This window comes from Thermobia domestica, chromosome 7, assembly GCF_964235325.1.
Source record: "Thermobia domestica chromosome 7, izTheDome1.hap1.1, whole genome shotgun sequence".
In the NCBI taxonomy this organism is placed as follows: domain Eukaryota; kingdom Metazoa; phylum Arthropoda; class Insecta; order Zygentoma; family Lepismatidae; genus Thermobia; species Thermobia domestica.
In genome coordinates, this window is record NC_137460.1 from 31,903,793 (window position 1) to 31,924,610 (window position 20,818).

Here is a 20,818-nt window from a genome sequence, read left to right on the forward strand (position 1 = left end):
TTGTTGGTAGTAAAAGCATTTAGGCACAACAAGATAGATAAGATGTTCTATCGGATTTCAAGCATTGAAAGATAGTTGGCACAGATCAATTTTTGACACTCCAGTATATTTAAGAAAGCATTTAATCATATCTTACAGAAAGTACATATCTCGAGAACTAATGAAGACATTGGAGTCATTCAAAAATGTGTTTCAGATAGGTAGCACACGTAATATGCATTAGGGGCCGTTCACATATTAGGTAACTCTGTTTTTGATGAATTTTACCCCCTCCCGCGCCGTTGTCACACTTCGTATTTTAAGGTAGAATCCCTCCCCCTTTGTAACGTAACGCCTTTTAAATTTTTGTTTTCTTACTAATTTTGCTTATTTTGGGGGTTATCACAAAATAATTTTAAAAGTAGAACTGTTCATTACAAAATGCTTGTATTTTGAATATATTTGCAGTATTTTTTCCCCAACAAATCAAACAAATCAAAGTATTGGGAAATGGTAGTACCGTAATAATATTTTAACCCCCATATTGTTGTTTAATTAACTTCGAAATTCAATACTGTCATATTCCCAAGAAGATCGCACCCAGCCTCATAGGTGACCGATGATTGGCAAGGAGGAAGTGCTGAGGAAGATGGAGGTGAAACAGGATCTAGAGAATTGATATTGACCTCTTTTTCTGGAATCCAGGATGCTTCTTGTATTTGAAGTTTCCCAGTGTCGACGGTACAAAGAAGTTATCTTACACGTAGATCACAGTGCCGACGTGGCTGCGCACGTGAAGGAGTAGGGACATTTTGTTTGTGAACAAGCTTTCGGTCATCTTGTTTGGACTTCAGTTTACCACTTTTCAAATTCATCCTGTCCTAAATCAGTGCCGGAATGCGAACAATCTCGATTTCTCTTCGAAAATTCAATTCTACAGATAAAGAATTCAGTATGAGATGAATATCCAACGAATTCGGTTTTTAATATCTTGTTTTGCTTAGATCGTTCTGTCGCGGAAAATATTTCACGGAAAAGGGTTTCTTCTGCTTCACATGCGAAACTCCTTGAATGAATAGCGTGGGCAATTCAAATCAAAAGTTTTAAATCTATACTCAGAAATAGTAATACGAGTGGAAAAGCGAGGGCATTTCAAGCGGTAGTTACGATCTCCAGACTAACTCCAGCAAAGCGTGTACCGTAAATGCATTGCAGAGATAGCCACAAAACAGAGCTTTATTGTATTGTAATATACGCAGGGTTCGTGACCAGTCATGCTGGTGTCTAGTTGCGTTTTCAAATCCCTTCTGCATGATCCAGTTTATACAAGATGTATGTTTTCAATTTTCCAAACAATATAAATATTTATTTATAAAAATGAAAAGAACCGAATAAAATTATTTGTTTAAAAGATTGCATATACACCCTGGGAATAAAAACAAAAATTACAGAAAAAACACGTTCCGTAACGAAGACGTTAACCACCACCTTCGTCGTATCATACTTCTTAACGCAAGGCCGAAACCCCTTTCCCCCTTTGCAGCGTTACGTAGTATGTGAACGACCCCTTAGATATGTATCACATTTGTTACACGCACAGATTCCAGTATCGCGGATAAAATCCAGGAATTCATATTCAAATTTCTTTCTGCCCATTGAATAAATACAATTGAAAATTGTGTTTACAACAACTCAAGCGAGCTTGAAAAGTACAGTTTTATTTTTACTATTTTGTCTGTTCTTGGTCAGGTCTTTTTTTTTTTTTTTTTTTTTTTTTTACTCTTGGTCAGGTCGTGTGTATGTGTGTTTATGTCTGGGTATAACAAACGGTTCTGAAAAATTCGAAATATTTTAACAACCGGTTCTTGCAAGCCGGCTAAATAGCACAACTGAGTGTAGCTGTTTTTTTTTTTTTTTTCCTATATGGGGCTTGGTCCATAATAGCTTGTTGAATATGTCTAATACATTAAACGTATGTATAAATTAACCAAATACTACCGTACATGATAAAATAATAATAATTCTGTGTAATTTTACTTGAGTTTTCCATTTCCTAGAATCAGTGGGGTATTTACGATTTTGTTTCGGGACGCTTTGCTTGTTTCGGGAGAGGTTTTGCTAACTTTATTCCTGGAAATGTGAAAATTTTGCAATATACAGGATGGTAAGAAATTATTTGAACAAACTTCGGGAGCTGATTGCTGACACCGAAACAAGCAAAAACGTCCTCTGGAACTTTGGTCAGTGAGGGATAGTTTCTGTTATATAAGGTGCCGAAAGTGTGGGAAAATAACTTAAGTTTCTGTAATTCTAAACCAACGGTATATAGAGAGTGCGGTTTAGAACATGACAGTCGAAGTCATACTTGCCCGATTGAGAAATGTATGTTTCAAACGTCCGCGAGATGTGTGTGAGGGATTCCCCGAAGGAACATAGGGATCTCCTATAACCTGGCAAGTAATCTCTATATTCCTTTGGAGAATACCACTACTACTACTACTATGGTAAAATTGCACGAACTAAATCTTCCTAGTATCTTTTGGCTCAGTATAAGGTGAGGGTAGAAGGGCGTTAACGAAATTGCTCTGTTTCTTGCAATAGGTATATAACAAAACATGCTAGTTCTCGATTAAGGAAACTAGTTATTCACGAAATATTCTACATATGTAGAAGATCATTGGCGTCTCTGACATGTAAACTTTGGGGGGGGGGCATTAAAGAAAGTGATTTAAATAGTAGTACCAGCCCAACTTGTTTATTTATCGGTGATTTTATTTGTAACCTTTTTGCTTACCTTCACGGACTCTCTTTGTTATAATCGTTTCATAGCCTGAATATTATATTCCAAATAAATGTAATAATTATTGTTTATATATTATTCTGTCGTTAGTAAATAAATTAAATTAAATAGAATATTGAACATTTTGTACTTCAAAATATTGGGGGGACGCGTCCCCGCCCCCGTCCCCCCGCCAGAGACGCCCCTGTAGAAGATCGAAATTTATTGATAATTAAAATTGAAAAAAGTAACACATTCCATACTTTAGTTTCACTTCTAAAATTTATTATTAATAATAATAATCAACGTGCGATATTCAGGTGAGAAATGAGATTTTTACCTCTTGACATGCAGTTTTGTTGCGTTTCAAGTTGAATCAGTACTCTGTACACTGATGCCAACCCATGGAAGAATCCTGTTTTATGGGATTTTTGAAATTAATTATTCGGAATGGGATGAAGGGAATTTTCGTCTAGATTGGGATCATATATGGGATTTTTTTTTTTTTTTTTTTTTTTACTATATGTATAATCAACGCAACAAAATTCTCAACAAGCAGGAGATAAGTATAATGAGTCATCAATAAGCGTGTCAGTGTTGTCATCTTTTAGGCTGAAGTTTTTTCCTTGTTATCAGCAAAGTCTGATAGTAAGGAGTGACTTAAACTTGTGTGATTCCTAGAAATCAAATACCAAGAAATTAAATGTGAGCTCTGGCATTTGAAGAAAAAAGAAAACAAAACAATGAACGAATGAAAGAAAGAAAGTAAAATATCAAACGAGAAACAATCAATTTCCAGAAAAACACACATGTGGAAAACATTTTTTTAGTATTATTCTGCTCAGTATAAGCTGATGGTATAAAAGAAAGACGGTTTAACAGCATTTTTGACAACAACGAAATGTACGGTGCTTGTTCTCGATGAAGCAAAATAGTTATTCACAAACTATTTAATAAACATGAAATATCGAATTTTATAGAAAATTCACCCTAAAATTGGGGAGAAAAAAAGTAATACAGGAAATGCATACATTTTATTTTCGTATAGTAATAATAACAGAACGCGGGAAATTCAGATGAAAAATGGAATTTTTTGCTTATGGAAATGAAATGTTATTGCGTTTCAGATTGGCACCACTGGCCCTGTAGAGAAGCACTGGTATCAAACCAAGATTTATTGGGTATTATTTTCCTTTCGTTTCGTATGATTCGTTTACTGTTTCTGTTGAACAAGAGAAATAACATTGCGTCACGAGATAGAGCAGATACTTTAAAGGTATTTTCCTTAAGTGATAGACCTACTAGATTTTTTAAACAATTCTCTACCAATAATTTTAAATTCCATAGGTTGAATTTTAATATTTTGTGTGAATTATTCGTTTGATTGTTTTTCATACAACTTCGTTCAAGAATTGATTTTCTTGAAAAGTCCAGTTAATTATTTTCGTGCAGTTTTACTATACGGATCCATAGTATAAGTAGTGGTAGAAGTAGCAGTAGGGGTAGGAAGGCAAAATAAGTAAACTTTACAAGACACGCTCCAGCTGCGCATCGATAAGTAGGGCCCTTTTAAAGAGTATAGTAGAGTAGAGTGGGGTAGAGCAGAGTATGATATAAATAAGTAGGGTAGGGGTTAGGAACGGCTTAGATTAAGTTAGTTTTGATCCATTCTCATAAAATTACTAGTGTGCAATTTCTCGGTTTTGAGTGAGTATTCCTGCTGGAGCGGGCGTTGTAAAATTAAACCTTTTTTTCAGCAACACATTTCGATACAAATTATAAGAGAATTCTACCACAAATCAATTCTTTCATATAAGCCCACTCTTGCGTTTCTCACAAAATTGTACTATTAACAATTTGGTTACCACTGCTTTCTAAAATTCACAGGTAAAGTTGGTTCAATCACAAAGAAAACAGTATATTAAAACTTATATATGCCATAAAAAATTTGGGGTTAAGTTTAGAGTTACCCCTCCACTTTTTATAAAAATCAGGAAAATTTACAGGAGAAATGAGGTAAGAAATGATAATTTGAAGTTTTTATTTAACGTTTAAGAATGTAAGTTCGGCAGAAGAGTTAAGTTTAATACGAGAAGAGATATGTGGAAGTTAGTACGATTTGCCGGATGCGGAAGGTTTCAGCAGCATAGTAATTGTAAAATATGGTGAATATGGCGAACAGTTGGAACGGATGCACAAAAATCATTAAAAAAAACACACACACACACTTTTAAATTTTTGTGAAGCACACGGAGTGCTGAAGTTAGGTGAAATGTAACAATTTTTAATACTTTAAGCACTGTTTTTCTATGTTGCAAAGTCCAAGAGCACCTTCAGATTGGAGGGGCAACTCCAAACTTAAGCCAAAATTTGCACTGGGCAACATGAAAATATCTCACTTCGGATATATGAAAATATATATCCCATAAAAACATTTATCAATATATTAAATCAGTTATCAAAATTTATGATACGAGTAGTCCTACAAAATGTAATCGTCTGTTTCTCATTCAAAATCTTTGTAGATTTGTATTGATAGTTAGCAGTAAGCTCATTGTGTTTTATTTTGTTTGTATGCTTATTAAATTAATATGGCGTTGACAGCCTTCCAATATTTACTATTTCTTTTTAATATGGTTGTTTACATTTGAGTTGACCGTCCCTTTTTACGCAACGTGGTCCTACAGCGTAATGTTGATCCGAACCACATGAGCTCGACCACGAATCCCTTATTTAGAAGTAAAAGCTAAAATTTCAATTATGATTTATATATCATTTAGTTCATTAAGAAATTAATTAGAACCGGATAATCAATCACTGTTGATCGACAAATGGAATGGCACTAACAGTATTACGTTTATTTGTAACGGCACCGGTGCCTATATAACGAGATTCTTATGCCTCATGTACAATCACCACTCGTTGTGACAGTGTAAAATGAAATACTACCGTGTTAGCAAACTTTGAAAGCTACGGTAAGTACCGTCGAATTGTATGCTGCCTCTCTAATCTCTCCAGGTGACGTACAAAACAGAAAACAGTATAGCAGAAGGAAATATAAAGGTATGGCCAAGAAGCAAAATTAAGCAAACATCGATGTTGCCTATATTTGTATATGCAATTGCTCAATTCTGAATAATGGCACGCAAATATTTGTAGCAAATATTTTACTGCCAAGTCAGCTTAACTATTCAATGATTCCGAAGCGAACTGACTTACTACTTTCACAACTGCAATTTATAGTACACATAATTGACCATTATTACGAAATTATGAATAATCGTCTCACACAAACAATACGCTATGCCAGAACTTAAGAAAGAAAAGGTAATCTAATCTGATTACTATGTAATGGACGTAACACACAGGATATAATTAACCCTTTGACGTACAATGTTTATATTTGATGTTCCTATATTTTCCTTTGCGCCTTCAAATTAAATATTGCAGTTTAAGTACAGTGAGATATACGTCTGGAAATTGAATGTTAATTTCCAATGAAAATGAGTAGTGTCATGTTCCAACTTAAATAATTTTGATCTGTTATGGTCTTATACATTATTATTTCATTAGTCTTAGGAAGCATATTTCCTAACATTTATTACATTCGTAGATGAATGACCAGTTACAAAAAAATAGAAATATTTATATACGCATTTCAGCTATATTTTGTAGTGTCTACTTTCACTACAGATTTGTTTCCCCTTAGAAATGAGCAACCACCAGTTGTAGTGCTTTCCGCGTTTTTCGTCTACATACTCCTTCTACCTTCGGTTGCTGGTGTTATAAAAGGGTACTACGTAAAGCTATTTCCATATAAGTTTAGAAAATGTCCAAAGAAGTGCGTCTTAGTGTCCTCGTACACGAAGCATAGAGATTTGGGGAAAAATATTTACTCTGAATATTTTAGATAGGTTGCAATCAATGATCAAGCAAATAATGAAAATAAGAAAGATATTCTCTAATTTCGTAACTACACGGCTCACTTTTATGATATATACCATAGTAAGTCGTTATAAGACGGCACTCTTAGATCTAAAACTTCGTTCTATTATTGTTCTGAACTTCTGCTCCATATTATTTTAAAACTTAACAGAAAGAGTAGTAAATCTTGCAGTGCTTGTTAAACAGGCTTATGATTAACAGAAACAGAAAAGAAACGTACATATTTATACAATGAAGTTCAAAATTTTAAACTTCAATGTAATTCTTTTTGCAATTCAATTTTCTTCCGCCAGAAATTTAAATAATTTTTAATTTGGAAGTCGTTATTTTAAATACTGTTGGTAAAACATTGACACAGTTTCTACTTCTGATGTATACATTAATAATAAGTAATATCAAATATAAATGGAGATGTTCTTTAGTTTCGAATCCCTATTTATCTGTCTGAAATTGAATCGTAGTAAATGTATCAACTAAATTCAAATATCACTATTAGGTATATACATTTCAGAGAGATCATTCCTTTGCTACTTTTACTGTCTTAGTTTTCATTCTTTCGTGTATTCGATCAGTTCTTATATTACCGGTACGTGGAAGCTCAGCGGTAGAGTTCGTAACTTCTGGTGTGTGGAATCCCTGGTTGAATCCAAGCCCATTCCAAGTGGGCTTTGTGGTTTGGAAACACCGTTGCGTGGGTTTTGTTATTGTCCTTCCTTTTTCTCCCACATTCTTCATTCCACTATTTCATTCACTCTTATCGTCAGTGTCTTCCTTTCAATTGTTGCATACTCGTGAAACATTAAACTCAACAGAATGCCTATTACATATTTTCATTAGACTGAATTTCCCTCACACTTAATCTACACGTACACCAAGTTGTCATTGAATTAAAGTCAGTAAAGGTTTCTAGTACACTCAATATTCGTATACGTGTAGAACAAATCACTATATGTGGAAATACTCAAACAGAAAGGCCTATTCGCTTAATATTTCTCGACTATCGTGAGATTAACTTCATGTACTTCTCCAGACCTAACAATTTCTTTATCATTGTTTCACTTTATAATATATTTAAAAGCGAATTGTATAATATATCAACGAAATATAAATTTTCATTTGTAAGGTCAGAGGTGGACAAAAATATAGAAAGCGTCAAAGTTACTTTGTTCGGAATTACATGCCCCAGGATATACGTTCATCTTTCAGAAAAGCTTGCACCCTTTTCCGAATGGATAAGGAGTGAAGGCTGTGTTATTATTCCTCCAAAGAGTTGACAAGTTTCATTAGCAATCACTGTGGGTTGTCGTATCGTAAACACTAGCCGCAAGGGCCCCAGAAATTGTAATTGATGATTTTGGAGAACATAGTGGATACTTCATCATTCAGCTCAGAAATATAGCCCTGTTTAATGTAAGCTGTTTGAGTCTGCCTCTTTGGAAACAACGTTTGCACTATTGAATGCCTCCTCATTCCAAATAGTTGCATAATTGTTGACATTGACTTGGCCTTGCAGGGCAATGATTACTGTGCAGGACATCACGATATCTTTGTTCATTTTGACGATGCCTGATATTTCAATTTGGCAGCAAATAATTTGCATCGTATTCTTGTTTTTTTTTTTTTTTCTCATGTAAATTCGGCCTGAAGTCGGAAACTATTCGAAAGTTGTCTCAATCGAACAAAGTACCGTCTCATGTTACCCCATATACTAAGTTGTATGACTTTTGTACCCCTGTCCCCTCGCAGTAGCATTTCAATCACTTATGAGTGATCTTAGAATCCTAGGCTGTTCACACATACGCTATATGTGGAGTTCTTGTTATACTTTTTTTGTGACGATAGAGTTTGCGATAATCACTTCAACACTCACTTTTGCAAATTTAGCTACGGTTCATCACCAGTATGCACAACGCTTGTCTGTTTCAGTCATTCAATACCTATTGCCGTCCACATTGATGTTTCCAGGATGGAGTTTTCCAGGTGTATTCTATGCGGTCGTAATTTTGAACATTCTGATTCGCGATATACTAAACACTTCCGTTACTTTGGTTCTAGCTGCACCTATGATGTAGCCCTTATATTTTCCCTGGATTCTTATTCTTTTATCTCGGGAATTATTTGCTGACAACTACTCATACCGCTGTCTTGACTATCAACTGAACCTGCTATATGTCAAGATGGTTATTCATGTCAGTCAATTGGGCTAAAATGGCAGCGCTACCACCGTTATAATATAAATGTCAATATTTTGTGCATTCCACATGCTGCTTCCTTATTTTTGTCCACCTCTGTATTCTTAGTATAATTTAAGGAATTTGTGCTAAATGGATTACTATTGCGCTGTCAATATGCATTTAAAAACATCTTTAACAGTCTAGTAATCTTCGTAATAGTACAGTTCCTTCAGGCTCACTTCATTTATAACTATTACTGATGTATAATTAGTTAATCTAAATATCAGTTATCAATTCAACTGTAGCATGAATTCATTATTGTGGATATAAATTATTGGTAAAAAAAGCAATTTACTGATCAGGTTTATTCCGTTGCGGTCCTACGTTTTGTTCACTAGAATCCAATCCTTCTTCCTTTAAAGAGTAGATAAGATGTATACTGTTTTACATTTCTATCAGGGCTATGTTTGTAGAAATGAAGTGAAACTCGAGAATATGAATGATTTTTGTAACTAAATAATTTATAAGCCCCAAACCCTTATATGAACTTTCTTAATATGTTTTTTTTCTTGTGTTTTACAGATAATCCAGGAAATTCAAGATATGTTTCTTCTAACAACAGTTGTAAACATACTTATCAATTCAACTGGTGGAGGACATACCTCGATTCTCAACTGTGCTTCGTTGTACTGATCTGATTATTAACCGTTCTCTCATTCAAAACTCGATATTATTTCTAAATTGGCGGCTATTGATATAAAAGTATAGAGTATTTCTTGTCAATATGTTAGAACTCAAAGAAGCCGTAGTTCTCTGCAAGAGGCTACATCTGAACTGTACTTCAGGATCAAACACAAACTCAGAACCTGTAAACCAAGATGACACACGCGATCTTATTAAGAAGCAGGAGCAATTTCCTCCATTTCGTAAACCTAACATGCACAAGGAATCACATTTGGAAAATATGACATATATTAAACCACATGTCACTTCATTTTTGAGCTCTCACATCTCATCCGACTGTATTGTAACTTCAAGTGGCAAAAGAATATATAATGAAAATTCTAACTGCGAAGAAACTAAAGTAGCTTCAGATATCAACAGAACACCTGATCTAGATGCCAAGCCAAAATTAGAGTCTAGCATATCTGAAGACTTGAAGGTGAAGATGAATATGGAGGTTCCAAATAATGATATCAATGTCATATTGGACTCCCAATTACCTCTATATATATCTTCGCTAAACAAAGCACAGTTTGATATGAAATTTCAGACTGATTCTTTGGTTATATCAAATGGAAAAGACGTGTCTTCACACGAAGTATCTGTAAACAAGGAAGACATATTGAGTTCGACTTGCAACAAAAATGTGACTTCAATGCTGTCTTCAGTAGAAAGGTAACTTTTAATCACTTTGCTCCAGAAAGTTTCATAGAATGTACGGAAAATTATTGTGTATTTAAGTTCATCAAACAGTTAGGTACTTTGCATACAAAATAATCGTAATTTCCATGCTACATAAAGGGTATCTATCAATGAACTTAATCCTACCTTGTGATGCGACTTCCGAAGATTAACCCGTAATAATAATTTTTATCTTCTTTATGTTTATTCATATCACTTACTTTTTATCCTTAACCTTCTAAAATTAGTGATCACATATCACTCTTCAAACTATTGAATACGTGGCTGTTCGTTTATATTTTCTTGCTGTGTTTCAAGCTTCTCTACCGGCAGCCTGAAACTTAGCTAGATTTGTTTCAACTATATTTTCGTTCTGTGAATTTTCTCGTCTTGACTCAAATTCTGTATTGTACTCTTCCTATATACTGAATCACAAGTAGTTTAACCACATGTTATCATGTCGTCAACACACGATTTCTAAAGAAAAAAATAAATGTCTCAGTAACCCGTCAAGTTAGAAAGACGAAGCTAGGAACATGGGGGTCCCGTTAAGTTAGTAAGCTGAAATTTAGTATATAGAGGTACTAAATGTAAGCGCACACATGTCCAACATTAGGACGACAAGATAGCATTTTCTGCTTTTTCGCTATTCAAACTGACGTTGTCTGCTGTTTCTAGCCACACCGTAGGATAGAGCTGAAAAGTTTGAAATTAATTTACGAATTCAGCACCAGCCTCGGGGATGGTTTTGTCATATTTTGATTAAAGAGGTTATTATAAGGAGGATAAGGTGTTTTAAAATATATGCTTAGAGAAAAATATTTTATGATTGCCGGTTATCGTTATATCTCCCTTTAAATGAATTTAAGTTTTTATATCATAAGAATTAATAGGATGTGTGTTCCCTCATAATTCATTCAGCCGATTGAAATGAATTTTCTTACATGCTTAGTACTTACCTTGGACAGAGTTTCGTCATCTCAGTACAACCTGTTCATAAAAAGTACGATATTCAACATTTACGCAAATTTCAAATTTGAACAGAAAAATAATTTCTACAATATTTGTAACCGTATGGTTCAGCCCATTGAATATTTATGAAGAAAATTTTTAAATTTTAAACGAACCTCGCATAAAAGTGCTCTCAAGAATTTTTCTCTAAGCCAACAAACGAATATGCATATATGTATGTGCGTCTCGTCTGTGACGGAGATCGTAGTGTTCCTCTCCTTCCCAAATAAGGAGCTAAAATTCAGCACAGAGAACAAACGTCGTCTCTGAAAATTCCTATCTATGGGTTGTCATAGCTATTTTTAACTCTGACATCACCAAACTGCGTGGCGAACCGAGCTGTTGCCTAGCAACGCGAAGAGACAGAGAGAAAAGGTGTATTAGTCTGACAATCATGCTCGGTGCGATAACAGCTTGTTTGGCATGGAGGCTAAACTAGACGAATAAACACCCACAACTGTACTTATAATAATATGTTCTTCGTACAACGTTAATTATAATGTTATAGTACATCAAAGGAGTGTTCGTAAAATGAATGTGTCTACAACATGAATAGTTATATCTAAAATTGTTCGATAATGGGAAACGGCGGAGGAGTAAAAGAACCCACCTGTCCATCGCAAAGAACAGGAAAGGAACGAAACCCACAACCTTCAGGGCATCACCCTGGAATCACCAAAAATAGTTTCCCTTCCAGTGCCATTGTGAGTGAACAGTGCCAGTGAAATTGTGGAAATCAACAATTTAACATAATACAACTGATAATTCGTGACGTCCGCGTCATCCGCGTTCATAATAATAAATGGGCCTAAATTAAAATATTATCATAATAATCAGTTATCCAATTAAAGTGCCTAAAGGTAATGCAATATTTGTTCGTGAAGTTTAAGTGTTAATTAAAGTGAAAATTAGAGTATCCTTTCTAAATAATTATCATGGTTTAAATTTATATTTGTTAATTTTTAGAAACAATCTAATTTACTTTTCTTTACAGCACGAATGACTAGCGCCTATGCAACGTAATAATTCGTACATTATTAAATTGCATCAGCGCTGAAAATACAATTAGAATCTACTTTTATGCTGGTTCTCTAAAACGTTCTGGTTCGAACTCCGAATCATGTTGTCCAGTAGCTATATGGTAGGCTTAGATGGATGATCCAAATTGTTGTTTAATACTAAAGGAGATGTATAAGTTGTAGAGGATCGAATCCCGGACCATTGTAAATGTCCAAGCCCACCTAGGGATCTGTAGGATCCGAACCACGTACTGTTATAAAAGGTTTTACCCCGACAACGGACAAATAAGGATCGAACCCAGTACTGTCACAAGAAAGGCGTACCGGACAAGATACGAACCAAACTGGGACATAAAATGCCTTTCCCAAATAGGGACAACCAAGAATCGAACCACTTACTTTATAAAATATGCGCCCGAACGAGAGGACCGAACCCCAGCGGCTTATAAAATGTCTTCCCGAACAGGGACAGGTATGGTTCTAACCCGCATACGCTTATATATTCAAATTTGGAATTTTATAATCATTACACTTTAGTCGTCCGAATCGCAAGAAAAATGTATCTGTAGATACAGATTTTCTTACGCAATCATTCCCCTTGCGGAAAATATTTAAAAATTACTTTCTAGAATGAACATTTTTCCATATTGCTATCTGTTTCAGTAACCGTTCCGTTGTGCTGCTTTAAAGTTTAGGAGCCCTTTCATTTAGACCTGAACCTAGATTATATGAAACCCCACCCTACCGCTCAACTTGGAGTCAAAAGCATATGAGCTTCCACCTAGAAAAAAACCATGAAGTTTCCGCACCAAAGTAGAGTGAACGACAAAAAGGGATTAAGTTGTGAAATTTATATATATATATACTGCATAGCTGTAGAAACAGTTCTCTAGAGAGGACTGAAAAAGAGTGTTAGTACACGAATCCTGTACGTTAGCCACTAGACCAAGAGCGCATGACTATTAATATATTCAATATATTCCGTTTGAGTATATTCTGTAAGCTGCACCTTAACAAGTTTGTGTCTGGTATTAAGTATAATCCGTTTTTTTTTTTTTTTTTTTTTTTTTTGTTCTGTTTTGTGATTGTGTTTTATGTCATTTGTATATTTGTTTAGAGAGTTCCAGATGCTCTATTTATATTAGACAATATGCATGCTGCATTGTAACTGAATAGAAGGAAGTACAATTACGTTGCAAGGGAAGAGGAGGAATCTTTAAACGTTCAACATTTTGAATTTAGTCTCTGAAAGGGAATTTAGTCCCTCACTTTGTGGCCAGTAGTGTGTAAATTGTTCATTGTTTAACTTGATTACGTACATTAAGTTGTTTACTTTGTCTTTCTTCTTAAGCAGGAATACTATTGGATTTCCAATACATATATATATATATATTATGTATAGTATGATGATGTAAAACTAATAGGGGATTATAGAAGAACAATAGAAACAAATGCAGAGATCTTATTAAACGCTTGCAGGTACATGGATTTAGTAGATACAGAGAAGACTAAGTACTTAGAAGTGCGTCGGGACCGTAATATGTAAAATTATGGATGCGTTAAAATATTAAATAATACTTTTCATAAAGTGGTACCTTCAAATATTTAGGATCAATATTAACAGACGAAAATCATATTTACGAAGAAATTAAATGTGGACTAAAAGCAGGGAATTCGTGTTACTATTCGGTTAAAAATCTCTTGTCGTCGTGAATTCTGCCAAGGAATTTGAAGCTAAAAATATATAAAACGATAATCATGCCTGTCGTTCTGTATATTTGCGAAACATGGTCGCTTAATCTGAAGAAAGAACATAGACTGAAAGTATTTGAGAAGATGATCCTGACAAGAATATTCGTACCCAAGAGGAACGGGAGTGGGGAATGGCGGAAACTTCGTAACGAGGAACTACATAATTTATACGGTTTACCCAACAATGTTACGGTCGTCAAGTCTACGAGGCTTAGGTGGAAAGATCATGTAGCTAGAATGAAAGAAAGTATGAACGCTTTCAAAGTGTTAGCGGTAAGACCAATCGGAAAACGACCATTAGGAAGACCTAGGTGCAGATGGGAGGACAATATTAGGATGGATCTCGCAGAGATAGGGATACAAAATAGAAACTGAATCCAATTAGCTGGATAGAAGTCAGTGGAGAGCTATTGTGAACGCGGCATTGAACCTCCGAGTTCCATAGATTATAGAGTTTTATATATATATATATATATATATATATATATATATATAACATACAATACGAGCAGTTGTTTGTAAACTTTCCGGAGTGTCACGTAACTTTCTTTAAAAACTATTCTTATGCACGTTTTTCCTTCAATCAATACCTTTCCTCAAGCCAATTTGCTTTTCTTTGTACTCTATCTTTCTCTTCAAATTGTTCCCACAATAGGACTTTCTAGGCAGAGTCATTTCGTCTGTCTTTCTTTCTAGTAAAAAAAAAAAAAAAAAAAAAAAAAAAGTAGTAATCCGGTACGTACTTCAGGAATCATGTACAAATTGAGACAAAAGGTTTACAACTATGAAAGCATATAGAAATTTATTGGTATTACAGAAAGAAAAGAAGTGTCAATATGTAGCAAAGCACTTCTAGTTTAACATCAACGTCTCGTTTTTGTTCGATCTGACTGCCTTCGGTGATGCGGCATCCCTCCGGAACTTAATTTCTTCGCATCGTTTCAGCTAATCTGTCGTGAGTTGTGCAACGGCAGTAGAAAAATTTTGATTTCTTAAGGCTGCAAATTTGTCTGGTGGGGGCTGAACATACATTAAATCTTGAACATAACCCCAGAGAAAGAAATCCCTAGCTTTAAGTCTGTGAAGGGAGGTGGCCAATTCATTGATGTGTGAAGCGAATATCACCGAGATCTTGCTTGAGAGAGTGAGGCAGTGCGCCTATTGCTCGTAGTAATAGGTCACGTCGTGTTAGAAGTTAAAAATATCCAATATCAAAATGCGCGATACTAGTAACAGTGTTTCCCGTGAAGAAAAAAGGACTGTACACTTTAAATCTGCTAAGAATACAGAGCACATTTTCTTTTAGACTGTCATAGAAGTTTCCATTGGTTTGACGTGGGTTTACGCTGCGTCAGATTCTACAGTTGTGGGTGTTCACCATGACACTGATATGAAATGTATTTTTCATCGCAGAAGATAATTGTGTTAAGAAATGTCCTGTCTTTCTCTATCCGATCCAACATTTCCACACAAAATTCTCCACAACCAACCTTATCTACGCCAGTTATTTTTGTACCATTGTAAATCAGAATGGTTTCATGTCTGAACGTTTACGTACGGCTTGCTAAACTGCCCTTTGTGGAATGTCTGTCTCGCGGCATGCATGCCATTTAATTTTTTCGGACTACAGCCAGAGAATTCAGAAACATCTTCGAAAACAGCAGCAACAACTGACAGGCGACCTAGGGAAATCACATAAAAAGAACAATTAGTTTCAACTAATTTTTTGGAAATTTAAATTCTAGGCCTCCTTGCATGCATTTACCTTGTTCCGTACGAAATGTACGTTGAACAGCTGTTGCAGAGTTCGTTTCATGAAATAACACACACCGACCGTGCTCCGCACCAGCGAATTAACATTGTAAGAATGCACTAAGGTGGCGCTAGCTGTGGCAGAATGTGGTACTACGGTGCTATGCAAGTCAAATTTGAATTGTTTTGAACAAATTGATACCTACGTAAACTCTATAAGTTATTTCAATACAATTTTATATGCTTTCAAAGATATAAAGTCCTTTTCGAGTCACCAGGTACATGAAGATCCCAGTCCTAACCCTGGAGATTGAAATCTCTTAGAGCGCTTAACTGTCTACATGAAACTTTTCGTATACGATTTTTTTTTTTTTTTTTTTTTTTTTTTTGAATCGATGATATTTATTAATGTCAGCTGTATACAGTAAATTCGTAATGTGTGAAGCACCGTACTTTAGCTGGCATCCCGTCTTGTGATAATAGGTTTTGTCTACTGAGTTCCTGGACCAAATACGTACTGTATCTGATGTATCATGAAAATAATAATAAAAAGAGATTAAGAAGTTCAGTAGAAATTTCAAAATTTCAGTGTGGGAGTTGAAACAAACAACTATGAAGTAACATTTTCTTTTGCAAATAAGATAATTAATGTCTTGGGGTCCCATGGTAAAGAGGGACTAAATCAACATATTTTTTAGGTAGTAGGGGTTTATTATTTTTGTATTCGTGTACTAATTTTCGTTGTAGTATAAGAATGTTTTTTCTTCAACATCACTGTAAGTGATCCACTTTCTAAATCGTTCAAGTACTAACAATAACGTAATAAAAATAAGTTAGCTATACTTAAAGATCCAAATTATTATTTACAGCTACTGCTGAATTCCTAATAATTTTTGCCATTCGATTTAATAACTGAAAACAATACATATCTAATATGGTAAAATATTGAGTACCAGAAAATAATGATTGTGCATTAAGAGTACGGCATATTTTATAGGCTTTTTCTGTAAAAAATTTCTTTTTTAGTCATTCACATTATCATCTACCTAAAAGTTTAACCACTATACAGAATTCACAATATTCAATATTGATCCAACTTCTTTTAACGTACTACAAATCTTTTTTTTTTTTCTTTTTAATTTTAATTACAGATGCACATCAGATTCATCTTACAAAGCATTTGAAAGGGAAGTAAGTACATTAACATCTAAAATTACAGTGTATAATAGTATAATTTCGAGCAACCACATGGACTCTCATCACCGTCAACATAAATATGATTCCAGTGTAAAGTCAGTGACAAACAGTAATCAGAAATTAACTACAAGCAAAGGAGATAGAGAACATAATATGTGTAGTGAATCTGGTAAAAATCAATCTCGTGTAAAATATAAAACCTCCAATGAAATTACTTTTTTACAAAATAAAAATTCACAAAATTCCTGGAAATGTTCGGAGTGTGAAAACATTTACAGTCCAAAACAGTTTCCATATAAACACCGAAAATTTATGCACGTTAACAATCAGCTATATAAGTGTCCAGCTTGTTCAGAATCATTTAATGATAATAATTCTTTAAGCAGTCGTAAATATATTCACACAAATGAATGCATTTTTATTTGTGATCTTTGTGGAAAGCGGTGTAAAAGGAAGGATAGTCTGGTTAGCCACTTTAAGCACGTACATACTTTAAAAGATAGGAGAAATTCGTTTTCATGCGATGATTGTGGAGAATCTTTTTCAGACAAAAAGCGTCTCATTTATCATGTTAAGAAGCACATTGCAGAGTGGGGATACAGTTGTGAAATTTGTTGTAAGAAATTTATGTGGAAGCATGGATTGCTTCAGCATGAGAAAATGCATCACAGTGAAAGGCCATTTCAATGTACTATATGCGGGAAAGCTTTTGCGTTGGAAAAACATTGTTCTACACACATGAAAACCCATGCTTCAGTGAAAGAGTTCATGTGTGAAGAATGTGGCATGTCCTTTACATTGAAAATATATCTAAAGAATCACGCTGTTTCACATGTAAAAGATAAACATTTTAAATGTGAAAAGTGTGGAAAAAAATTCAGTAATAAAGCACGGTTATTTACACACATGAGAACTCACTCTCAAGAACGCCCGTTTTCTTGCGATGAATGTGGAAAATCCTTTACTTACAAAAATTATCTTGTGAAGCATGTAGTCATACATACTGGAGAAAGAAGGTACAGCTGTGAAATTTGTGGAGGGAAGTTCACTGACAAAGGAAGCTTGAATAGACATAAAATAGTTCATAATGACAGAAAGCCATTTCAGTGTGATATTTGCGGAAAAGCATTTGGATACAAAGGAACATGTAATGCGCACATAAAGACACATGACACTTTCAATCAATACACATGCGAAGAATGTGGCAAATCGTTTAAACTGTTGAAATATCTCAAGCATCACACAAGGTCACATCTTAATATAAAAGCTTTTACTTGTGAAAAATGTGGCAAAAGTTTTAAACTTAAGGGTGACATATATCGACATATAAAAAGTACGCATCTAAAAAACATTAGCTACACATGCAATGATTGTAGAAAAACTTTTTATAGTAGATCTCATCTTTTAAGTCACTTACGAATTCATATGGGATTGCGCCCTTATAAATGTGCTTACTGTTCTCGGGCGTTTTCATCAAGCGGAAACCGTAATAAGCATGAGAAACTACACAATTAAAAACAAATTAGAATTTATTTCATTAAGCGTACAGACTACGTCCAATTTTGAAACTGTACTCACTCTCAAAAAACAAGTGCCATTAGTATCTCTTATGATCCCTCTGGCTCACCATTAAAGACTGTCAACAGACATCGCAGTTTTGGTAAAGTTAGAGTAAACTACGTCAAATTTTGAGCATAGAAATCTCTGCCTTCCTGCTGCTGTTTTTTTAAGTCCCGTGCCTGATGTTTTGCGAGCGACAAAAAGTCTTACGTTAAGTAATGTGCCGCGCGAAAAGAATCCATCCCTATGTACGCAACACAAGTCGACAAAGAATGACAGATGTTTGGGTCATATCACGTTAAAGTAATTCATGTTTCTGAACTGCTAGTCGCAATCGACGAGGTACCTCACGCAACATTTCAGCTGGTAATTTAAAACGAATTCCTTGTTAAATATTTCTATACGAGCTATTTTTTTCTATTTTCAGGCCTCGATATTTTTAGTTGTGTTCTCACCGATAGTTTGATAATTTCTCCAACACTGTTTCAGTATTCGGTTGTACGAAAAGTGTACATGAACAGTGATCATATATCCCCTCCTGTATAATATTGACACCAACACGATACTTAAGCACTTGCAACCTGGCACACCAAACTGATGAGACCAGACTCATGTTTCTATCACAACTATTCACATGGGAGCAGCGTTGCTTAATCAAACGAATATAAGACGATTAACTTTCTACAGGGTGGCGCGTATTGTATCTACCAGTTGCAGTTGGCAACCCTGATCAAATGCGCGTACGAATGCTGCGCATGCTTACGGCACTGAATAGCAGGGCCTCTGGCAATTAGTTTACCATGGAGCGGTGGTCTGTGCAGACGCGAATTGCGGCGGTGGAAGCCTTTATCCGAACCGGTTCTGTCAGTGAGGCTCAGCGGGCACTGCGACGAAACAGTGATGATCGCCATGTTGCTATACCCGAGAGACACAGTATTCTGAGATGGGTGAGACAGTGGCGGGCCACAGGTAGTGTTGTGAACCGGAAATCACCAGGTCGTGGACGAAGTGTTCGAACAAATGTAAACTTGGAACGAGTGCGCGTAGCGATGGAACGCAGTCCCAAACGTTCAGCACGGCGATATGCACGAACATTACATTTGACACGACGTTCATTGGGTCGTTTGCTGGGTGATTTGAAGTTCCATCCGTATAAACTGCAGGTGGTACAAGAGTTGAGAGCCATTGATAAGGAAAACAGACTCAATAACTGCCAGAACATTCTTGAGTTGATTAACCGAGATCCACTGTTCCTCCAACAACTTTTGATGTCCGATGAAGCAATCTTCCACCTGACTGGGTATGTTAATAAGCAAAACTTCCGGTATTGGTCTCAGGAGAATCCTCGTTCATTACATGAAAAGCCTCAAGGTAGCCCAAAAGTTGTGGTATGGTGTGCAGTTGGAATGTGTGGCATTATTGGTCCCTATTTTTTTGAGGATGACGCCGGACATGCAACAACTGTAAATTCCGACCGCTACTGCCATATGTTACAGACGTTTCTCATTCCGGAATTGCAGGAAAGGGGTGTGATCAATAACGTTTATTTCCAGCAAGACGGTGCTACGGCACACACGGCACGCCAAAGTATGTCTATACTCAGAGAAACATTTCCAAACCGCGTGATATCCCGATTTGGCGATGTCTCATGGCCATCCCGTTCCCCAGATTTAACAGCTCCTGATTACTTCCTCTGGGGATATGTTAAGGAAAGGGTCTTTGCCAATCGCGTGAAGACAATTGACGAACTGAAGACTGCCATTCGTCATGTGATAAGTTCCATTCCACAGTATACGTTAATGCGTGTGATGAATGCCTTCCCACGTCGCCTGCAGCAGTGCATCCAGGAAAAAGGCGGACATTTACAGGACGTTATTTTTAAAGTTTAGTGAGCTCCTTCGACAAGTGTTGTACAGTGTACAAATTGCCAGTCCATATACTTATATTCCATAACAGTTTTGCATTAAAACTTGCATAACACACCTTTGTATTTTCATTTGAAGTTGGTAGATACAATACGCGCCACCCTGTATATAAATTTTTGTACAATTCTTAAATAGATCGATGTAAAAATCACCATGTGTTTTCATAAACAATTAAATAGGACCTGTGTGTAATTTTAAATGTAATGTATGTGGGGTACTAAGAAATTATAACATGCAAGATTTACAACTTTTTACTCGTTTTATCTTCAAACAATAGGAAATAAAGTTCTCATGTATTTAAATTTCGAATAGCTGATACGT

At 35.4% G+C, this 20,818-nt stretch overlaps 1 protein-coding gene across 2 annotated transcripts; it reads left to right on the top strand.

Annotated features, from left to right (window-relative positions):
* Nucleotides 1-1,821: 1,821 nt before the first annotated feature.
* Nucleotides 1,822-18,592, top strand: LOC145689988 (uncharacterized). Of its 2 annotated transcripts, none has more exons than XM_081764446.1 (3): nucleotides 1,822-1,951; nucleotides 9,460-10,275; nucleotides 16,967-18,592. In XM_081764446.1, exons 2-3 carry the CDS (start codon nucleotides 9,662-9,664, stop codon nucleotides 18,525-18,527), a joined length of 2,175 nt encoding a protein of 724 aa, XP_081620572.1. In that variant the 5' UTR covers nucleotides 1,822-1,951; nucleotides 9,460-9,661; the 3' UTR covers nucleotides 18,528-18,592. The 2 variants fall into 2 exon arrangements, with proteins under 2 accessions (XP_081620572.1, XP_081620571.1); XM_081764445.1 differs by lacking the exon at nucleotides 1,822-1,951 and adding an exon at nucleotides 3,900-4,034.
* The last annotated feature ends 2,226 nt before the right edge of the window (nucleotides 18,593-20,818 follow it).

Coding starts and splice junctions, on each gene's coding strand:
- LOC145689988 (XM_081764446.1), top strand. CDS start 9,662: ATGTTAGAACTCAAAGAAGCCGTAGTTCTCTGCAAGAGGCTACATCTG. Junction 10,276..16,966: donor ATGCTGTCTTCAGTAGAAAG/GTAACTTTTAAT, acceptor TTTTAATTACAG/ATGCACATCAGATTCATCTT.